Consider the following 21,005-nt stretch of genomic DNA (forward strand, 5'->3'; position numbering starts at 1 on the left):
TTTCGAAATAACCGCTGGAGGGAAACGGCTATGTGTCGTTGTCATCCTGACTTGTACAGAGCTCTCGGCCAATCACAATCGTGTATCTTCTGTCCTCGGTCAGCTCAGCAGATGGTCTCTCCTTTTATGGTAAAGTCAACTGGACAGCATACTGTGTCGTTTGAACTTTGCCAAAAGAGGAAACACTTTGTCTGGAAGTTTTCCTTTGCCAGATGCTGTCTTGTACGCTTTGTCGAGACTACTCAGCAGCTTCATTGTGAAATTGTTCCTGAAGGTCTTCTAGATCCTTCCGTTTGCTGAGTTGCGTTTTTTGTTCAAAACGGCAACGTCTTGACATACGCGGGCCGAGTGTACTGAGTTGTTTGACTTGGGTCTTGGCTTCCGTATTGGGCTTGGGCCTTCCAATCCTTATGACTTATAACATTTATACTCAACATTGAACAAACACATTAGTAGAATAAATCAAAGCATTTAAACTTAGTGTGTTTAGAATATGTATTTTAATTTATACTTAAACAATTTTGTCAAATCAAAATTATATGGAAAGGTGTTTCAACTGTATTGGTGACTGCTGTTAATTTTCCAACAAAGTTAATTTTCTAGTCAATATGGGTTGAATTTTATCTAATTTGATATGTCAAAGGCCAAATGTGACCAAATAATAGATCAGGGGCCTAATGTATAAATTTTAGATAGGTCAAGGGCCAAAAAATGATTTAAACCTTATTTTATTATCTATTAAATATAAATATAATTTTTTTCAGTAATATTGGTTTTAATGCTATTTATTAAAGTTAAATGAATGGAATTTGAATGGACCTTTACATATTTTTTATCGTCATATAATTTTTTTTTGGAATATTTTGTAAGTTATTTTATTATATCTATTAAATATATATTAGGTTAAGGGTTAGATATAATATTTATAATCTTCTTTTATTACTATTTTCACCATTAATCAAAAAGCATCTAAAACTCTTCTAATTAATTTCTCTCTGCTTCCATTATTATATATAAATAAATATAGATATAGAATACATCACTGAAAATGGCAAAGAAACTTAGAATGGTAATTATGACAAAACGTGATTTATAATTAAAATAAATTTCATTGTAAGTATAATATTTCAATACCTCTTTAATTATTTTCTTCAATATGTCTCAACTTCAATAAACAACTATTGTGTGAAATTTTATACCTGTCTGTACCAAAAATACATAAAAATAAAAAATTCAATCCGTATGAGTTAGATAAACCCAAATTAACTCCAATTAAACCTAACAATTGAGTTCATATAAAGTTGAAAATCCATATTTTAGTTAGACTTAACGATCGAAACGATTACACATTAAAAAAAGAGAATGAAAATATACAAATCTTTATTTATTCATTTTGAAAAAAAAGACAAATAAAAAAGAAAACATAAATAAAGCAGCGAGATGTGTGAAACAACACAATTAAAAACAAAATAACTACTACACATGAAAAAATTGAATAATTACCTTCGAAAACATAACGATTTTCTGTAATTTTTGACACATTTGCTTTTCCCGATTTCAGTTGTCTATATCTCTTTTATTTCCATTCGATTTCTTCAATTGGAGATGTCAAAGTCTAAATTCTCTAAATTCTTGAAAAAAATGCTATTAATATAGTTTATCAATGGAAATCACTCTTAAATAAATATGAATCTCTTAATAAGTTAGAACAAAATTATAATACTATATTATTTGAAGTAAGAACAAAATTATAAGATTAAGAACAAAACTAATACATAATCAAAATTAAAGGATGTCTTTGATTTTCGATGGCTAATGAATATAATAGTGGAATACTATATATCATGCTTTAGATATAGGTTTATTTGTAACTTTTCGATTTCCTTCACTTAGTCTTTTTTTTATCTTCTTGTAACTTATACTTTCTTTTATTACTTTAATTAATGAGCTAATACTTGACAATAAATAATGTATTAATATAGTACTTATGATATAGAGATAATAAAAGCTCGTTAACTCATTTATTTTTTCAAAAAAAAAAAAACTAATTTATTCTTTTTGCTTAGCTAAAAAGGCTCTAAAACGCTTCTTGTAAATTCTCTCTGCTTCCGCTATTATATATAGTATAGATTTGGGTTTGTGTTTCGGGTTCCGAGGGTGCCAACCTAGCTGGGATGTCCGGTGCCTAGACTCGCTCGTCCCAACTCTTATTTAAAAAAAGCATTAGAGCATCTTCAAGAGACTCATTTACTGGGTTCTTAAGTTAAAATATGAAAAGTTTATGTTAAAAACCAACTCGAACAAACTGTTAATCACTTTCACTCTCATTATTTCATTTTTTATTAATAATTTTTTATCGTGGATTTATCTCCTTTCATTATTGGTAAATATAACAATACATTCTAATTTTAGTGATAAATAAATAAATAAAAAGTGAGTATGGAGAGTATTGTTAGAAATGACATGCATTAGTCACTCCTCAAATCATGAATCAATTGTTTATATTAATTTTAGAGAGTTGACTAAGAGTCTCTTGGAGATGGTCATAACCTCTAAAAGAAAAACCCAAAATTAACATAAAGCCAAATTACATGAAACTAACAGAATTAAAAAGTTTAAACTGATAATTAAAGATCCAATTTATCTTAATTGAAACATTGATTACTGGTCAAAAATAAGTTAATACTATATCATGTAACAATTGAATTAAAAGGTTATATTGATAGTTAAAAACCAATTAAAATTAGAGATTTAAAACTGTTCTTTCAAGTAAACTGGCTTGGGGTCTATTCTCCTCTAACGTTGCTTGGTTATCTTTGTTACGTTTGTAGTTCCTTGTGGCTTCCGAACTGCCTCGGGGCCGTGTGCTCAATTCTTCCATTGGGGACCGGTTCGTACTGTCCATTCTATTCTCAGGAAGCATTGTTTGTGGTGGATTGGGGAGGATACTGGGCTCCAATTTTGGACATCTTAGTGGATTATTCCGACGGTTGCTAATAAGGTTGAGCTTTCTCCTTCTGATCAACGTCGTCTCATTGCTCATTTGAAGATTTTCTGGTGGATGGAGTCTACATGGATCTACCCGATTTACCTCATGAGGTCTCGTGTGCGATAACTGCCATCCGGAGAGGTCGTGACCCCTCTGACATTTGTATCTGGCACACAACGGATAAAGGGGGCTTCATGATCAAGCTTTTCTATGCATGACTGGGGAATGAACCGTCTTTATTAGCAGTTTATCGGTTCCTTTGGCGAAAATACATTCCACCTGCACACTCTCTTTTGTTGGCGTGCTTTGCTTGGTTATCTCCCCATCCATGATGCTCTGCGGCTTCGACGTATGTTTATTGTCTCCTGTTGCTGTTTATGTTTTGAGAATTGCAAATCTATGCATCATGTGTTTGTGGATTGTTGGTTTGCTAAGGCGCCTTGGCAGAGTCTGTCCTCACTGTTTGGCCGACGAATTATCAAATTGTTTGTTGCGAAGCTGCTTAGCTGGCTGTAGATCAAAGGTTTAGCTCCCAGATTTTGGTCCTTTGGTGTAGTGCGGTCCTACATGTGCTTTGTGTGATTTGGAAGACCTACAACGACTCCGTTTTTTCATATTTGTCCCCGAATATTCACTTCGCGCTAAGACTTCTCTGGCTTCAAATTCGTCGGACTGATCTTCTGTCATTTGGCTCTATTTGGAACTCAACTGTTGAACTTGGTCTGCTTCACACGCTACAGTTGTTACTTCAAACTCTTCACATCTGGATGGATTAAAATTAATACAGATGCCTCAATTACCACTGTCAATGTCGGTTGCGAAGGTATGTTTCAAGATTTTGTTGGACACTCAGTGGATTCTTTTACTTTTTCATCTACTTGCTCCCTGGTGCACATTGTGGAACTCTCTGTTGCGCTCTATGCAATTCGCATGGCATACAATAAAGGTCGACACCGTCTTTCGCTTGAAAGTAACCAGACCTATGTGGTATTTCTCCTTCGACATGTTGACTTATTAGCCCCCTGGGAGCAGCATCAGGAGCTTCTGGAGTGTCACACCTTGCTTCGTGAAATGCATTTCGCTGTGTCACATTTTTCAAGAAGAAAATCGGGTTGTAGATACACTAGCCAATTTTGGCAAGATCGGTTAGGAACCCCACTGATGAAACTCACATCCTCAATTTTGTTTTAGTTTTATTTGGGACAGTTGTAACGGCTGAGACTTGTATCGGTTTACTTTAATTTACCTATTCACTCTTTGACATTGATTGTATTTTTTCTTCTTTTTTATTGACTTGAGTTCGGGGGGTGGTCGTCTGGAGTGCCAACCTAGTTGGATGTCCCAAGCTTCTTTTCTTTATCCTCTACCTCTTAATAAAAAAAAACCAATTAATATTAATATGACAAAATTCAAGCAAAAGAAACAAGATACTAAAGATTGCTTAAAGGTATCTTAATTTTTATTTTATTTTTACCAATATCGACAATAAAGAAGAAAAAGTATGAGCCATGTAAGTGATCTTTTGTTTAAATTAAAGGATAAGGGAGAAAAATAAGTAAACAGCAAATTTAACCAATCAACAGTTTTCTATTTCAAACCAAACACTAAACATTCTCCAATTAGGTTCAAACAACCAAAAGAAAAAGTGTGAAAAGTAGAAAGAAATACATTTCTATATTCAAGATTTTCTACTACTAATAAATTTATAGGAATTAAAAGAAATATATAAAATATAAACAAAGCAAAAAAAAAAAAAAAGTTAGCATATTGAATGAAAAATTTAGTCCAAACTATATATCCAACCACCATAACTCATCCAATCCATATAATTCAGCTCATCCAACCCAGCTACAAAAATTAGTTCAACTCACCACAGTCCATACAAACCATCAAGTAGTATCCTATCCTTATCATTACATGGGTCAGGCAAAAACTCTATTATACCCCACCCAACCTATGTTGAAACACCCCAGTGTTCTGTTATACAAACAAGGGTGCAAAAACTAACCTAATTGAGGAAAAATGGAAAGCTTTCCTTTATATCTACATATATACAACAAACAAACAAAAGAATTGATTGGAAAGCTACCGATGTGATCTTACATATTTACCTTCTTTTCCTCCTTCATAAGATCCAACGCTGCTGCTTCTGCCAAAAGCTGTTGATACTTGCATTTAACTTCTGCCAACTCTTTTTCAAGCTTTGTTACCTGTAATGCATCAACTCATGTTTATATGAATTTATGCATTTAAAAAACATTATTTTTTTATGCTATTATGTCCATTTCACATACCTTCATATCATCTTCTTCGTTCCTCTTCTCATATTCCCGACATCTGAAAAATTGTAAATGGAATTTTGATCAGCAACTAACCTATAGCTAATATGAGAAAAGAAAACAGAGAAATTCCATCCATAAAAGAAGTTTCTAAATACTTACTTTTCTTTGAGTTTACTGTTTTGTTCCTCCAAATTTGGAGCCTCCTTGTTTGCAGTAATGACAGGCTATAAAAAGACGAAAAATAATTAATGATAGAGTAACAATCTGGCTCCCAGCAGAAGATTATAGTAAGCAGTACGAATGGACTTAATCTGTATATGAATTACACAAACTCAAACTGTCTTACAAACTAAAGGTTATGAAACAAGCAGGTAAGTTTTTAAGACATCACTAAAACCGTCTCTCAACTCCACATTTCACTTGTAATTAAGGTAAGGAAAAGGCAAAGAAGCAGCCTTTGTGCACGCACAGGACATTGCAGGGCAGTGACAATGAGCATGAATGCATTGACATTGCAGGGCAGTGACAATAAGCATGAATGCATGTGTCTTGGTTTGAACTTGTATCAATTGTATATATAATTCACTTGACCAATAATTGCACTTCAGCTCCATGTGCATTACGCATACCTCTGTTTCCAAACCGTCCTCTGCATCAACTGAATTGACCCCAATGCTTGCCTGCCTCTTCAAATTCTCACCTTCCATCGAATTGTTACACTCTTTCCTTTTTGTAGATAATCCTGTCCGAATATGAGGGTGTTATTTCTAAGTAGAGATGAGTAATTCCAGTAAGATAAACAGTGGACTCTTACAGAAGCATGTGACCAAATAATGACAACAGTTGACTTTATAAATTTCCAGAGTGAAAGACTACCTCTAACTCTATGCCCCTTTACCGCACTCTTTACATGGACATGGTATCCAATTAAACCACAATGATAATCCCTGCCAAAGTCCAATAATTTACATCTGTAAAAATTTGATCCTTATAGTGTTCAGCAAATCCCCTGAATGTGGGGTTGGCTATCTATGTATTAATCTAGTTTATTCAGTTCAAAAAATTAGAATATGGGATTAACAGGGTTCCTCCAATAACTGAATTCCATTGATTTTAAATAAACATAAGAAAAGATTATAAAAGATGGCTTCTAAATACCAATTGAGTGTAGCTCAATTGGGATATTTCCACAAAGTGGAGGTGGGAGGTCATCCATTTAACACCCAACCTCTTCCATATTTATAATAATAAATAAATAAAATAAGGCTTATAAACAAGAAATATTAAACTGAATTAACCAAAATCTATCAATTTCAAAAATTAGTTTAAACTGAATAATAATCAGCTTTACTCAAATTAATCTACAGAACAATTTCTGAGAAATAAATCCAAGATTGATTTTTTTTTCTTTCTTTCTGTCTTTAACATTTACCAGTACTCCCATGTCATTTCCTTCAATCGAGCTTCAAGCTTCTGGAAAAGGGAAGTTATCTCAAACCCTTGTTTGTTATGTGTTGGTTCAACAAAATTTGCTTCAAGAACACCTAAAAACCATCATGCATGTATCAGATTTTCAGCATATTCACCTAAAATCCATATAAAATAATAGTAAATAGGGCTTGTTTAAGCAGCTTCTCACCAACCACCCCTCTACCCCTACTGCCTTGATAGTTCACAACTGGCCAAAATGGCTGAAAAAAGAGAGGAAGGAGGCAACGGTCAGAAGTTAATTAACTAGCTCAATGCCCGGTATATAAAAGGAACGACAATTGATGATACAAGTCATCTCAACAGAAAATGCTGTCAAAGATCCATGATTTTGTTCCATGATATTACGATGCCTCTCACATGAGGTAGTCCCTTGGCAATTCTATGCCATTTCATTTTTCAAAATCCAAGGACCTCTTGCTTAATGATCCACCAATTTCCTCACTTAAGGATATTTCTACTGCGGTACAACATCGTCAATATGAACTGAGGTGATGGCTTTGACTAAAAACATCTCAATGAAAAATTAGCAAGTGCCTTCACTCGTACACCTGCACATCCTCCATGAGATGTCAGATGGTAGAAAGAAACAAAAGAAAAGAAAAGGAACCTTACCAGTATCAAGCGATTTTTATGGTAGATGCTGAAACCATGGATATTGATACGTGGAGCTTCTTTTATAAATCCAATTGTAGTTATGACCTGACCCTGCATATTTAAAACAGAAAATCAAACATTTCTTTCTACAGCAGATCACTGAATCTGCAGAGGAAGATTCAGAAGGCCACAGAGTATATCAAAACATCTAAAGGGAAACCTGTATACGCAACCCCACATTAAAGGACAGAATGAAGCACTAACAACCACAATGTTTCATTTAAACTATCATCCATAATCAACACAAAAACTCATTTACTGAAGTAACAAAACAAATCTAAATTATAAATAATCTGTTTGATTTTTTTTTTTTTTTAATGTATTGCATGCATGGAAGAGGAAGATGTTGAGATTTAGAAAAATTGTTTATACAATGCTTTTGATTTTTGTCGTGTGACCAAGAGGTCACGGGTTCGAGTCTTAGGAGCGGCCTCTTGCCAAATAAATTGGCAGGGGAAGGCTTGCCCCCAGTACACCCTTGTGGTGGGACCCCTCCCCGGACCCTCGCTCAGCGGGGACGCGTAGTGCGACCGGGCCGCCCTTTTTTTATATGCAGATTCAGGCGATTCATGGTTGACATAGCTTGAATGGCACCCTGATTAATTCATATAATATAAGTAAGGAAAAATTATGCAAACAATGAATATAACCTCTTTAACTCCACCACATTTAGGCATGTACAAGATGAATTCTGGAAACTTGAGATCATTGGCAAGATTGTGATGCTCGACAAGTCGTCCACGCAATATTATTCTAAAAGTTTCAGGTAGTCGCAAGTACAATATAGACAAATACACCTACAAAGCATAAAAAATAAATAACATTAGTCACATGTACAGGTGCAATTACATGAGCATTATTAAGTTGTCAATGTAACTTACTCGGAGGGAATAATGTAACCGGTTAGCTACGTGCTGTTCATTATCTTCCCTCCAAGTAGTATACCTTGTTGTCACCACTTTTTTGATATCCCCGCTGATATGAATATCCTGCAACAAAGCCCACGATAAACCAACTCATTGAGAACAATACTACTAAAACGAGAGGGGAAAACAAAGAGACAGGAATCTGTTTCAAGTTTCAACCTCAGGATCTCTTTCAAAGTCCAGTTCTGCATTTCCATCTTCACTGAACCATAAATTGTAGATAATAACTTTTGTTCCATGTGGTCCAATGTCATCAAACTGCAATCAGACGAAGTTTACAAAAATAGCAGGTCCAATGTCATTCAAGCTAAGATAGAAAGGGAATAAGCAGCCAACAAAGCAAGGCAAAACGATCTGAATGTCAAATTAGAAGAACTATATAGAGACTTTGTTGCCCATCAACTTCCTTTCTAAACTCCTGTTGGGTTCTTCAAACCATTGCAAGAACTTTCTTTTTCCGTCACTGCACAGATATGGTGGACAAAGTTGGTCCAGCTTCATTCAATTAGGAGGGTGACACCCACAACCGGTTTGATCAAGTTTGAAAAATATAGACCATAAATGAGTTGGAAGGCCTTCAAGGTGAATTTCAATCTACTATATGGTCCCCCTATCAGGAGCAACAAGCTCAGAGAATTATCAAAGGTCTGAATCAGGCTTAGTAAACGACTACTAGGGAAGCTTTGAATAGTTCATCCTTATTGTGACCACAAACTCTTTAAATAGGAACAGAATGCAGATTTACAAGACGGCTGTTCCAGCAACTCTTGAAAGTAAAAAAGGCAACACTTCAGTTTCAAAATAGATTTATGTCTAAGTTTTCAGTACATCAAACCGGCTCCTTTATAGCCATAAGTGAATCTATAAACTTGTTTCAAAGGAATGATCTTAAATGAACACATCTTAGGATTTGTGCAGGCAGTTCGGTGCTCCTTTTCGAACTAATGGAAATTATTCAGCACTGGGTTTATACTACTTTGTAAACACCTATTTTCTGAAGATGTTTGTGGGGAAATTTAGGAAATGAGAATCAAAAGATCCAGCGTAGACCGAAAGGAGGTATCCTTGATCACTTTGAAGGACACATTTCAAGCACACACACAAATAAAGAAAAAAAAATTAAAGGAATTTTGATTGAAAAAATCTCCTTGGCCTCAAAGTCAAAATACTATAGCACTAATATAGCTTACCTCTCTTTTCAATTCTTGATAATTATTGTTATGGTCATTTTTAAATGGAGCCATAGGTACACCTTCTAAATAAGTCATTCTTTGCAAGGGTGACATGAGTTGACCAATGCTCAAGCTCTCAAGTCAACCAAATCTAATTTAGAACATTAAGGGAGTCTCTATTAGAACATGCTCCAACACTAAATACAATGCGTATTCTCAAACCCTAAGTTTTGAGAGAGAACTTGGAGTCTTGATACTGAAAAGAAGTGTGGAGTAGAGAGCCTTAGTTGTTTATGTGTGTTACAAACCATGTAATACACTAGGAGTACATGGGATAGCATGTAGATTAAGAGACTACATTGATATACTTTACTTAAGAGCAATACGCATAATATATACAAGGTTCTCCTTCAATCAAGGAGACATTGTAGGCCCACAGCAGCCTATAACAATGTTTTAGTTGACATAGGCATGCTTACATTTATTGCATTGACTTATTCTATAACAATGTGCATCCATAAATATACATACATACACATTATATGCTAAAATAGAATACATGTTACATTAAATTAAAGTGCTCCCATGTCTTGCTAAGATAAATGATCTGAGCAATAAACTAAATAAAATGAAAATCCTTAACATATGAATGAATAAAACGAATATGTATCTTAATATAGGATGATAAATGATGGGTGACAGAGAAAAGGAAGAAAAGAATCTTTACTTCTTGGAGAAGCTCTGCTTCTGTTGAATATGGAGACCACTGTAACAGGATGGAAAGATTAGACATAAAATGCTCCTTCCCAGAGCGATTATGAATTTCGAATTTGCCACTTAAGCTATTAAACTCATAATCTACCTGCAACCAGAACAAACTCTTCCAGTATTAGCTCTAGAAGTGAAAATACAACACTAGAACATAAAAACAGCAATTTCTGCTTCACTAAAACAATGTAAAATCATATCCATCAAGGTCAATCCAGGATCCTCATAAATCTTAAAATGTATCCCTATTAGGTGAATGTAGCATTATTCATCAAATCAGCTACTAATTCATCAAATAGGCGCAAGAGTCAAAGCACAAGGCTATGGCATGTGCAAGACTGATAGAAACAAGTATAAAAAGCAAAGAGATACAAATCACAGAAAGGAAACCAAGAAGGATGAACTGATAATATTGAATGAAGATACGAACTCAACAGAAAGTAACAGATGCAAAGCAGAAATGGGAGAAATCCCCAAATCCACCCAGAACCTAAGCTCTTCTCTACACAAAGAGTACAGACGACAAGCCAAACAACAACTCTATTCCTGCCTTCCTCACACTCTCCACCTACTAGAAGTATCCTACAAAATACTTGAATTACCCCTAAAATACAGGGCTTCTCTCCACCTCTATATGACTCAGAAAATAACTAATTATATCCTCTAACTCATTGTCACATTCTCTATCAATACTCTCCCATAAACGATGATTTTTGTTGGTTGAAGGCAGATCAATCCTTTTGAGAGGCACCCTTCAAATCCTGTAGTTTTCCATGGAATCAATCAACCATTGGAACACTGCTACCCTTATAGGAAATAGAACATTTGTAGCAACCAAATCACAATTGCCCCAATCTTTATGGAAGAGTTGTCCAAATAGTTCCAAGTGGAAAGACGAAATAATTTGGTTAGCATCTGTAACAAGCCATGGAAATAGAGAGGAATCCATGTAGACTAAGACACTACATTGATATGTTTTACTTGGGAACAATACACAGATATATATACAAGTAGTAGCTCCTGATATTACTCCTACAGTCAAGGAGACATACTGACCCTACTAGCAGCCTAAGCATGCCCCAACAGCCCTTCAGCAGCCTTAGACATGTTATTCATTAATTACATTGACTTATACTCTAACAATTACATTGACTTATACTCTAACAGCATCCAAAACAGAAAAGCTAACTTATGCAACAATTTTCCAAAACAGACTATCTTATACGGAAAAAATGGAACTTTGGCTGAAAAACTCATGATGTTGCTCCAAGCATGAAACCTGGTCTTTGTCAACTAAAAGGAAGCAAAGGGTAAGTGCAGTCCCAACATAATTGGTACGTCATTGTCGTTGAAATGCTCAAAATTTCCAAACCTTGCTGATATCCCATTCATAACCCATAAGTCAATCATATCCGATACCATAGCCAGCTTCCCCATCTCATCATTCACAAATCCAACCAAAACTTGCTCCCTTATTTCAACAAGGGTACAATTTTGTGTAATATATCCGATACCATAGCCAGCTTCCCCATCTCATCATTCACAAATCCCACCAAAACTTGCTCTCTTATTTCTACAAGGGTACAATTTTGTGTAATACTAACTCGGTACCCAATCTTCACTTTACAATCAACACCTCCATTAAATTTTCATAGTCTCAACCCTAAAGAATTCCCTGCCTCCACAATAATGACATTTTTGAAACAAATTAATGTCAGTACAAGAATAATCTTATGACTAATCAACCTCAGGAAACCAGCCTTCGCTTCCTCATTGAAAACCCTTTCAAAACTTCGAAGCTTGAGCAGAAAACAAAAATCAAGCAAACAACTGGTCTCTCCAATCAAAATAAAGGCCATTATCTTACCCACCACCACTAACTGCATGTCTAATTTCAGCTGTCCAAATTTTAACCATCTTCTCTCCCATTGCTGGATATGTTCCCTCTAAATTCTACCCTTGGGTCTTGAACATTGATTTGTGTCCCTTGAAAATGGCAACTCAAAATGCTTCTCAATCCAGCGCCCTTTAGATTTCCCTCTTCAATGTCGTTCTCCATCACAATTAATAGTAATTTCAGTAATCTCCTTGACCGGTATCGGTAATAAGGGCTTCCCCATAAATTGTGATGTGACGAAAAGAATTTTCAAGGAAGCTAAAAAGAAACTTGCATAACTCTATCCCATCGCAACACAGCACTAATTCTTCCACCTGTGCGAACCTCAAGTGTCCTTTTGTGAACTGATAATGAAGTTTATGAAGGCAATTGTCTGGTCTTCTATTGAACCTAAGTTTCAGTGCATTCAATGCTGACGAAGAATTTGGCACAATTGTGGGAAGGGAAAATAATCCCTCCTATCTGGTCTAAAGGCACATAACGTTTCCCCCTCACACATATCTCCATCTCTCTTGTTTTGTGAGAACAGAAATCTCCCTTTCCAATGCAGAGACACCTATGGCATAAATGAGTCCTTCAAACAAAAATCGGGTGTCAATAGATGGGTGCAAATTATGGTTTCAGAATCCTGTATTCTCGCCGAACTCTGTGTTTCTGCTTTCACCCTTTTTTCAACAAGTTTTTCATGCTTCAAATCTGGCTTTTGGGGTCCTAATGAAACAGTGAATTGTAACTCTTCCTCTAGATTTTCTTCATCTTCCTAAACCTAAAAACCCATGAGAATACTCGAGCCATTTCCTCATTTAGATTGATAACAGTGAGAAATCAACACACCTTCAATAAGGAGTTGCTTCTCCTGCTCGACAATAACCATGTTCTGCTTTTCAACAGCATTCCAACTAGTAAAAAATCAATGAAGTCTTCTCCTCCATCACATATTGGTGTAAGCAATTTCTTACAAATTTTTAGATTCTCAATATGAACTGATTTAGAGATGAAACAAAGAGAGAGGAATAATCTCTATATTCTTGTGTATTATAATGGGTAGGATACACCTATATATGTACATGATACTCGCTACGAGGTAAGAGTATAAATTAAATTTATACTAATTCCTATAATCAAGGAGCTAATTACTCTATAGCAGCAGTGTAACAGCTATATGAATCTATAACAAGAGATTCAGATAGCTCCTTAGCCTGGAGTTCCAACTGACCGTGTTTCTTCTCCTGAACATCCAATTGGGCTTATAATACCTCCATTGGTAATTCGACGTTCTCCTTAATGTATTCAACAGGTCGAACCAATTGATACAAACAAGTGTAAAAAAAAAAACAAACAAAAAAAAAAGATACAAATCCTAGAAAGGAAACCAATAAGAATGAACTGATATTATTGAATGAACACTCTTTTTGAAAAAATATATGAAACCCAACATAAAGTAACAGATAGAGTGGAGAAATGGGAGAAACCCCCCAAATCCATCCAGAACATACAGAGTAGAGGGAATCGAGCGAAACAACAATTGTATTCCTTCCCTCATCACACACCACTTAATAGAACTATCAACATACCTGAATTACCCTAACATAGAGCACATCTCACTACCGCTATACGGCATAGAAATAACGAATCTACCCTTTAACTCATTGTCACATTCTCTATAAAAGGCATACTTCATATAATTTCCACACTCAAAATGACACAAAATGTAAACAGCTACAGTAAACAAGTAGGCACAGGATGCTTATTGAAATATAAATGGCAAGAATCAGAAATTAAATTGATGCTCAAATGTGTAGTGAAACTCACCATGGGCACTACTATCCTGTCATAGCCCGTTCGTGATAAAAATGTATATGAGAGAAGACCAATGCTTTGAGTCAAGGTGCTGTTCATTTAACAAATCAATAAGGTGCACAACAATACCAAACACCAATACAAGAAAACTTGAGCACGATTTGTCATTGATCTTTTCACACAACTATGCTTATTTGATTGGCATTGGATCATCAATTTTATCTAACCTATCAAACAATGCTGTCAAGCAAAGCAACAAAGTGATCTCAGCAATGAGAGATAATAGTGGCAGCCTTCATGCCAAAAACAATGTTAAGTTTCAGAGTCACAGAATTCCCTTGCATGAAACATTCCACAAGACAGTAAAATCTAGCCATGTACAGTCTTACAATTTGCTTGTCAGCTTGAACTACATAAAATCAAGCATTAAAAATTCTGTTCTTAAATTCAAAGCAACATTCCAAAAAACTCAGTTTCTTCAGAGTTTCAAACAAAAAACCAAGAGATGGATTCCATGAACTTCATGATCATGCATTTTATAGTCCATTGCTTACTCTTCCATCAGAAAGAAAGAAACCAAACAAATACACACCAACATCTAAACAAAAAGTTAACTTCTGAGTGAGAAAAATTGATTTACGAGGAACATTCATAAAACGTAACAATAACTATAAGAAAATGCCCTAAAGTTTTTCCCATCAAAATATTCCTCATTAAATATAAAGGCCCTGTTTGGTAAAGAGCTTTTTGGAGTAAAATTAGAGGTTTGAGCCACTTTAGAGGTTTTGACTAGTCAAACCTCTAATAGTGCTGTTTGGTGAAGAGAGGTTTGAAAGAGCTTATTGGATCCAAAAAGCTAATTTTAGGAGCCTTTTCAATTAGCTTATTGCTCCATCTCGTTTTATGGACATTTTTACCCCTAATTAATACTATTTAATCCCCAAATAAATGCTTTGCCAAGTCCTTATTTGTCATTTTACACAAACAACTATTAGCAATCAGCTAAATTTTACCAAACAAGTTCACACAATAGTCAAATCAGCTAACCAAAAAGGTAGTCAGCTATCCGCTAACAGCTATTTGCCAAACAGGGCCAAATAATGAGAGAAATGAAGATAAGTAACAGGATATTGGTACAATCCTGGATGCTATAAACAATCATATTGCCGGATAGCAATTGTACCAAACTCAAGTAAAATATCGGCATGAGATTTCAGTATTGCAGCCAAACCTATTGTGTAAATGGCGACTGAAGACAATCACATCTGCCCCAAGTCTCATGGTGCTCGTCTTAAAGCCATTACCATCTGAAAGACCAACAATTAGTCTATATATACGGAAAAGGATAATATAACTTGTAGATCATGAAAGATCCATACATTGTCCTATGGTTGATTTGGATTTTTTATCTGAATATCCAAAACTCATACAATGTCGCATTGCTTCAGGATCCATTCCTCCACCGTCATCTGGATGCATGTTCGAGTTTTGGACCAAGGTTTAGGTATTGTCTTATCTATATAAATTTTATATCAAAAAAATAATAATAATAAATAAATGATAAAACTTCAAATACCTTGGATTAACAATGATGGACTTCCATTTCTTGGATTTGAAATTTTATCTACAATGGCAAAAGTGGCTCCATTTTGGATCTATTCAATACAAATAATAGGGAAATGGATGGCAATGACATCAGCCGATAATATCCACATATAAAAAGATAAAACACTACAATACACTTAACCGGTCAACATGTTGTAACCTATTGCGTAAATGTATGCAATAAAACTTGTCTATGATTAAATCTAAGGGTCTGTTTGGTTCAGCCCTGGTATGCAATTAAAAGCTGAAAGCTATCAAAGATAGATTGTGGCTGATAGTTGATTGATAATTTTGTTTGGTAAAATTATAATTTACAATTAAAAAGTAAAATGACTAGTCAATTTTTAGACTAAAAAAATTGCATTTTTCTATATTTAAAAGTTACCTCATCAACTGCATTATCAAGCAACTCTGCTATCGCTGCAAACATGGTGTATAAGATAGTAATTAATACACCAATAGCAAGTCCAATTCATCATCAAGAAAGTACACAAAACCGAACCAACATTAACATTAGTCTACGTACCACCAAAGGCCCATTGATGTGAAGTGGCATTTGAATGAAGAAACATAGGGTGGACATTTAGATAATTTTTTCCATCTGCCCCACAAGTAAAATAAACTTTTTATACTTTCAAGAGAAAAAAAAAATCTATGAAATGAAACAATAGACCAAGCATCAATAAACATTCACAAGTTCATATGAATTCTACAAGGTTTATCATTGGGAAAGAAAAAAATAAAACTCAGAAAATTCCAAATGTCAATACTACATTAGCTTGTGTTAGAACCAATTTTTTGGCTGACTACGAACAAACCAAACTGCTGATAAGCTATTTGGACATCATATTGTTAAATACCCACTCAATGGATTGGCTATTAATTCCTGAACTTATCATCACATAATGCAGAATAGCACTAAACCTTCAATTGGTTAATTTTTTAGCCCAATAAGGTTTCCAAATATCAGCTAAATGGTAACTTATTATAGCTGATGACAAAGCAAAGTTTTTGGTAAGAAGTTGCTAGCAATTACTGGCTGCTATTGAACACCATAACAGGTTTTACTTGCAGCTGAAATGTTTTGCTTGCTAAGTATCTTGAACTATCTATTTGTTCAACAAGCTATCAACTATCACAAACAATTAAACTCACCTAAGCCACCTAGTCACTGAACTAAAATGTAAGAACTTAAAATTTCAATGCGATTATACATGTATATTAATGAGCTTTGTTGATGACATTCATTGGTGAAGAAATTTTATTCAAGATTGTGCAAATTAGAATTTGCAAAGTCAGCCATCAAATTGTAGTGAGTAACTTTCCATTGAAAAAATCAAATGCTATAAATAAAAATTCCTACAGTTAAAGTTGTAACATATTTTTTTGTAATTAAATGATAATTTGCAGTGAGCAATTACGCAAATAAGCCAATATCACTTTTTTAAAATCATTAGATAATTCAATGCTTAACCAAAAATGCAGACCAACTTGCTTGAACTGTTCTACCATCTTATTGACAGTCACCAAGCAAAAATAAAACTTAAGCACACATTTAAAATCATTCATAATTAAATTGCATAACTTTATGATTTTATTGAACTCCACATCATTCATGATATTAGAGCTAAAAGAAACAAATTGTAGATCATCTGAGAAATTCAAAAACTAGGTTTCTATAATTTGATTATTCAAATATCTTTTAACAAAGAGTACTAATGAAAAATGCAAACAATTTAACCAATAACACCAGAAATTTATGGAAAAACACAGTTTTTGGTCCCTCTACATTACTCAATGTATACATTTGGTCCTTTAACCTCAATTTGGTCACAGGCTCACAACCACTAATCATGTACTGTTCAATTTGATGGCAAACACACTGATAAGATTTAATTATTTTCACACATCATCTCATTTTCGCTACATCAAACATAGTCACCGTATTAGATCCACATCTGCAATAAAGAGACCACTGTAATCCATGACAACTGTCAATCAATCAAAATAAGAAGACCAACATATTTTTCTTATTGCTTCTTTGTATATAGGTGGATCTTCACTTCTGGTTAATAGGCCAACTTAAAAACACGCACTTTTGACAATGTGTAGCTTACATTCTCCACTTTAACAGTCATTACATAACGGTTATTTATGATCCAATAAAAAAATACAGGAATTAACTATGGCCAAATTGAAATTCAGAAACCAAATGTACACATTGAGCCATGTACAGGAATCAAACTATGAATATGCAGATTTTCTATCAGAAGTCATTGCTAGAGTTAAGCTTTAGCTATGCTCAAGCCAATTCTACAAAGCATCCATAGCACGCCACAACTTAGATTAGTTCAATGGACTTGCAACATAGTATTTTCAATTATTTCAAACATAAAGATGAAGTACATACTTTGTACGGTTGCCTTGGAAGCAAAAGTGTCAGTGTAGTTCCCAGCTTTCCAAAATTGACGACAAAGTGGTGCTGGACATATGGTTGTTGCAAAAGAAACACCGGTGTCATCCACAGGTGCTTCTGACCTTCGATGCTTGGCTAGTAAGACATTCTCACGATTTTTATTCTTAACCCCACCCTCTAACTCCAGTTTAACTTCCATTTCAGCTATTCCAATCCCAATATCACTACATAAGTACAATATTTATATAAAGTTGCTTAACAGAAGATAGATAAACATAATCTGGTGCATCTCTTTGGAATACAGGAAAAGGCTATATTTTGGCCATTGTATTTGCCTAAATTTCTTTATTAAGATCTTATATTTCAATTTTGAGCTTAGTTAGTTTTTCTATTTCAATTTCGCATAATCTAATCTCTAACTAACAAATCTGGTCTCGTTCTATGTTAAATAGGGCATCATCATCCACGTTTCTATCAAGAAAATTAGTCTGACAGATTTGTTATAGTGACTAGATTATCCAATTAAAACTACAATTGCTAACTAAACCAAATTGAAGTACAAAAACTCGGTGAAAAAATTTAGATAAAGGCATTCAAGAAGATTTATCACATGAAGCATAGGTAAAAAATGAGGAAATTAGGACAATTGGTTTGGGTGAATTAAGGGTTATTAAAAGAAAGACTTAAACCACTATTTAGCTCCCGACTTATACAAAATTTTGTCATTTGTCCTCTAACCTATTATTTGGCTTTTGGCTATATTTAGCCACTGACATATCCTAATTGGTGAAATTTCACCCAATTTGGATGTAGACTTAACAGAACCTTTATCTCATTGACACATACATTTTGACACTTCTGACTTGATAGATTTTAGTTTAGGGATTTTTTTTTCTTCTTTTTGTTTTTTTAAATCTAACTAATTATTTCCATATAAGAAAATCTGTGGCAAAAAAATTTAAAACATGTCACGTGTCAAGTTCAGGTGTCAAAATATCACCACGTGTCTGGGGATAATGATTCTGTCAAGTCGACATCCAAATTAAATGTGACGAAATAATGTAAAGGGCCAAATGACAAAGATAAGTTAGAGGCCAAATAGTGCTTTAGGCCTAGAAGAAATGAATGATTTAAGTAGGAAACAAGGGGATTGACATTTTGCTTGATTGAGAGGAAGACATAAGTTTATAAAGTTCAATACCCTTAGCTTGTTTGGTCTAAAGGAAGGATTCATAAAGAAATAGTAAATATTAAAATTATCGAATCCCATTTTATAAATAGGCCACCTAAATTTTCATTTTGAGCATATAAAGTATATACAATTTATTTTTACAATTTATTACTGTTAGAGATTGTAGAGGGCGAGCCTTGGCGCAACGGTAAAACGTTGTTGTCGTGTGACCAGAGGTCACGGGTTCGAGTCTTAGGGGCGGCCTCTTGCCAATTAAATTGGCAAGGGAAGGCTTGCCCCCAATACACCCTTGTGGTGGGACCCCTCCCCGGACCCTCGCTCAGCGGGGACGCGTAATGCGACCGGGCCGCCCTTTTATTACTGTTAGAGATTGTAATGTATGTAATTGTATATAGATAATAGTTTAGGGACCTATTAGCATATTAGTTCAGGGACCTATTAGCATCTATACCATTTTGTATATAAATACCTAATGTTCCAATAATACATTATTGAGTTTTCCCAAACTACATGGTATCAGAGCCTGCCCTAGTGTGCAGCGTTTTTTCTTTTGTGTTTGCCCTAGTGTGCAAACTGATTTAGGGTTCCACCTTCTTCCGATTTACATATTTCCGGTCACCACCGAGTCTCACCTCCCAACCCATCCGTCTACCCATCCCCAGATCGGCAGTTTCACGGCGGTCCGGCATCATTCCGATCGGCGAGTGCACCGCACGCGCCACTTTAACTCCGGCGAGCCTCCTCCACGCGCCGGCGCGTCCGGCCACCTCCGGCCACCGATCCAACTCCGATCGACACCGTTGGCTTCGTCTCCCTCTGATCGGCCTCCCTGTCCACTTTATTTTGTGTTCCGGCAACTTTTGTTTTCGCACCCGTGAAGGTTGGTCCCTGTTTGTGTTTCTTTTTTGCTGAAATTTGTTGGGTTGTGTTTCTTCTTTGCTAAAATGGTTCAGGACAAGGATAAGAAAGTTGAATCTAGTAAGAATGTGGTTAGTAGCATTATGACAGTTTCTCCTAAGATTACTGATCATAAATTGACGGGTTCCAACTATTTAGACTGGTCTAAAACAATTAAGATTTATTTGCGTAGCATCAAGAAGACCCGTCACTTAACTGATGATCCTAAGACAGATGATGAGGATTGGATGGCAGATGATGCCTGTTTATTTTTGGGTTTTAAGAACTCTATTGATGCGTCTATTGTTGGTTTGGTTCGTCATTGTGAGTATGTCAGACAACTTATGGACTATCTGCAAAATATGTATGCTGGGAAGGATAATTTGTCTCACTTATACGATACGTATAAATCTTTCTATACTACTGATCGCCAGGGTCAATCTGCTCAGGATTACTATATGCAGTTGAGGGAAATTTTTCAGCAGTTGAATGAATTGCTGCCTTTGAGTACTGATATAAGAGTGTTGCAAGCTCAACGGGAACAAATGTTTGTTCTTCGCTATCTGTGTGGACTTGGTTCTGATTTTGAGGGTGTTACCTCCCAGATTCTCTCTAGTGCCACCATTCCTGATGTTGAGGAAGCTCTTAGCCGTGTTTTGCGAAGTGGGCTGGTTCTGTCACCCACTCCTGCTGTTCCTGCTTCCTGTGCTCTAGTCAGCCACAAGCCTTCATCTGACCGCTCTTATAAGGGTCCGACTAAGGGTGGTACTCGGGATACCAGATATCCAACTGAAGGGAACAGAGTCTTCCGGGACACCAGATATCCAACTGAAGGGAACAGAGTCTTTGAGTGCTATTACTGTCATGAGCCGGGTCATACCACGCGTACTTGTCCCAAACTTAAGGCAAAGGGGCA

The 21,005-nt window shown here is 35.3% G+C and overlaps 1 protein-coding gene across 2 annotated transcripts in view; it reads right to left on the reverse strand.

Moving 5' to 3' along the window:
• Nucleotides 1-4,822: 4,822 nt before the first annotated feature.
• The window catches only part of LOC136230226 (protein MICRORCHIDIA 6-like), a 31,068-nt gene continuing 14,885 nt past the window's right edge, over nucleotides 4,823-21,005 (reverse strand). For both annotated transcript variants that reach the window (XM_066019237.1, XM_066019228.1), the window contains 19 exons: nucleotides 17,995-18,204; nucleotides 16,111-16,185; nucleotides 15,970-16,004; nucleotides 15,556-15,634; nucleotides 15,359-15,448; nucleotides 15,211-15,286; nucleotides 13,992-14,070; nucleotides 10,242-10,376; nucleotides 8,502-8,600; nucleotides 8,298-8,405; nucleotides 8,067-8,213; nucleotides 7,375-7,467; nucleotides 6,911-6,962; nucleotides 6,704-6,815; nucleotides 6,148-6,218; nucleotides 5,901-6,013; nucleotides 5,431-5,495; nucleotides 5,284-5,326; nucleotides 4,823-5,199 (listed from right to left, as the gene is read on the reverse strand). In XM_066019237.1, the coding sequence (XP_065875309.1) occupies nucleotides 5,089-5,199; nucleotides 5,284-5,326; nucleotides 5,431-5,495; nucleotides 5,901-6,013; nucleotides 6,148-6,218; nucleotides 6,704-6,815; nucleotides 6,911-6,962; nucleotides 7,375-7,467; nucleotides 8,067-8,213; nucleotides 8,298-8,405; nucleotides 8,502-8,600; nucleotides 10,242-10,376; nucleotides 13,992-14,070; nucleotides 15,211-15,286; nucleotides 15,359-15,448; nucleotides 15,556-15,634; nucleotides 15,970-16,004; nucleotides 16,111-16,185; nucleotides 17,995-18,199 (1,788 nt within the window). In that variant the 5' untranslated portion in view covers nucleotides 18,200-18,204 and the 3' untranslated portion in view covers nucleotides 4,823-5,088. The remainder of the gene's footprint in view (nucleotides 5,200-5,283; nucleotides 5,327-5,430; nucleotides 5,496-5,900; nucleotides 6,014-6,147; nucleotides 6,219-6,703; nucleotides 6,816-6,910; nucleotides 6,963-7,374; nucleotides 7,468-8,066; nucleotides 8,214-8,297; nucleotides 8,406-8,501; nucleotides 8,601-10,241; nucleotides 10,377-13,991; nucleotides 14,071-15,210; nucleotides 15,287-15,358; nucleotides 15,449-15,555; nucleotides 15,635-15,969; nucleotides 16,005-16,110; nucleotides 16,186-17,994; nucleotides 18,205-21,005) is intronic.

Source organism: Euphorbia lathyris, chromosome 1 (genome assembly GCF_963576675.1).
Source record: "Euphorbia lathyris chromosome 1, ddEupLath1.1, whole genome shotgun sequence".
Lineage (NCBI taxonomy): Eukaryota > Viridiplantae > Streptophyta > Magnoliopsida > Malpighiales > Euphorbiaceae > Euphorbia > Euphorbia lathyris.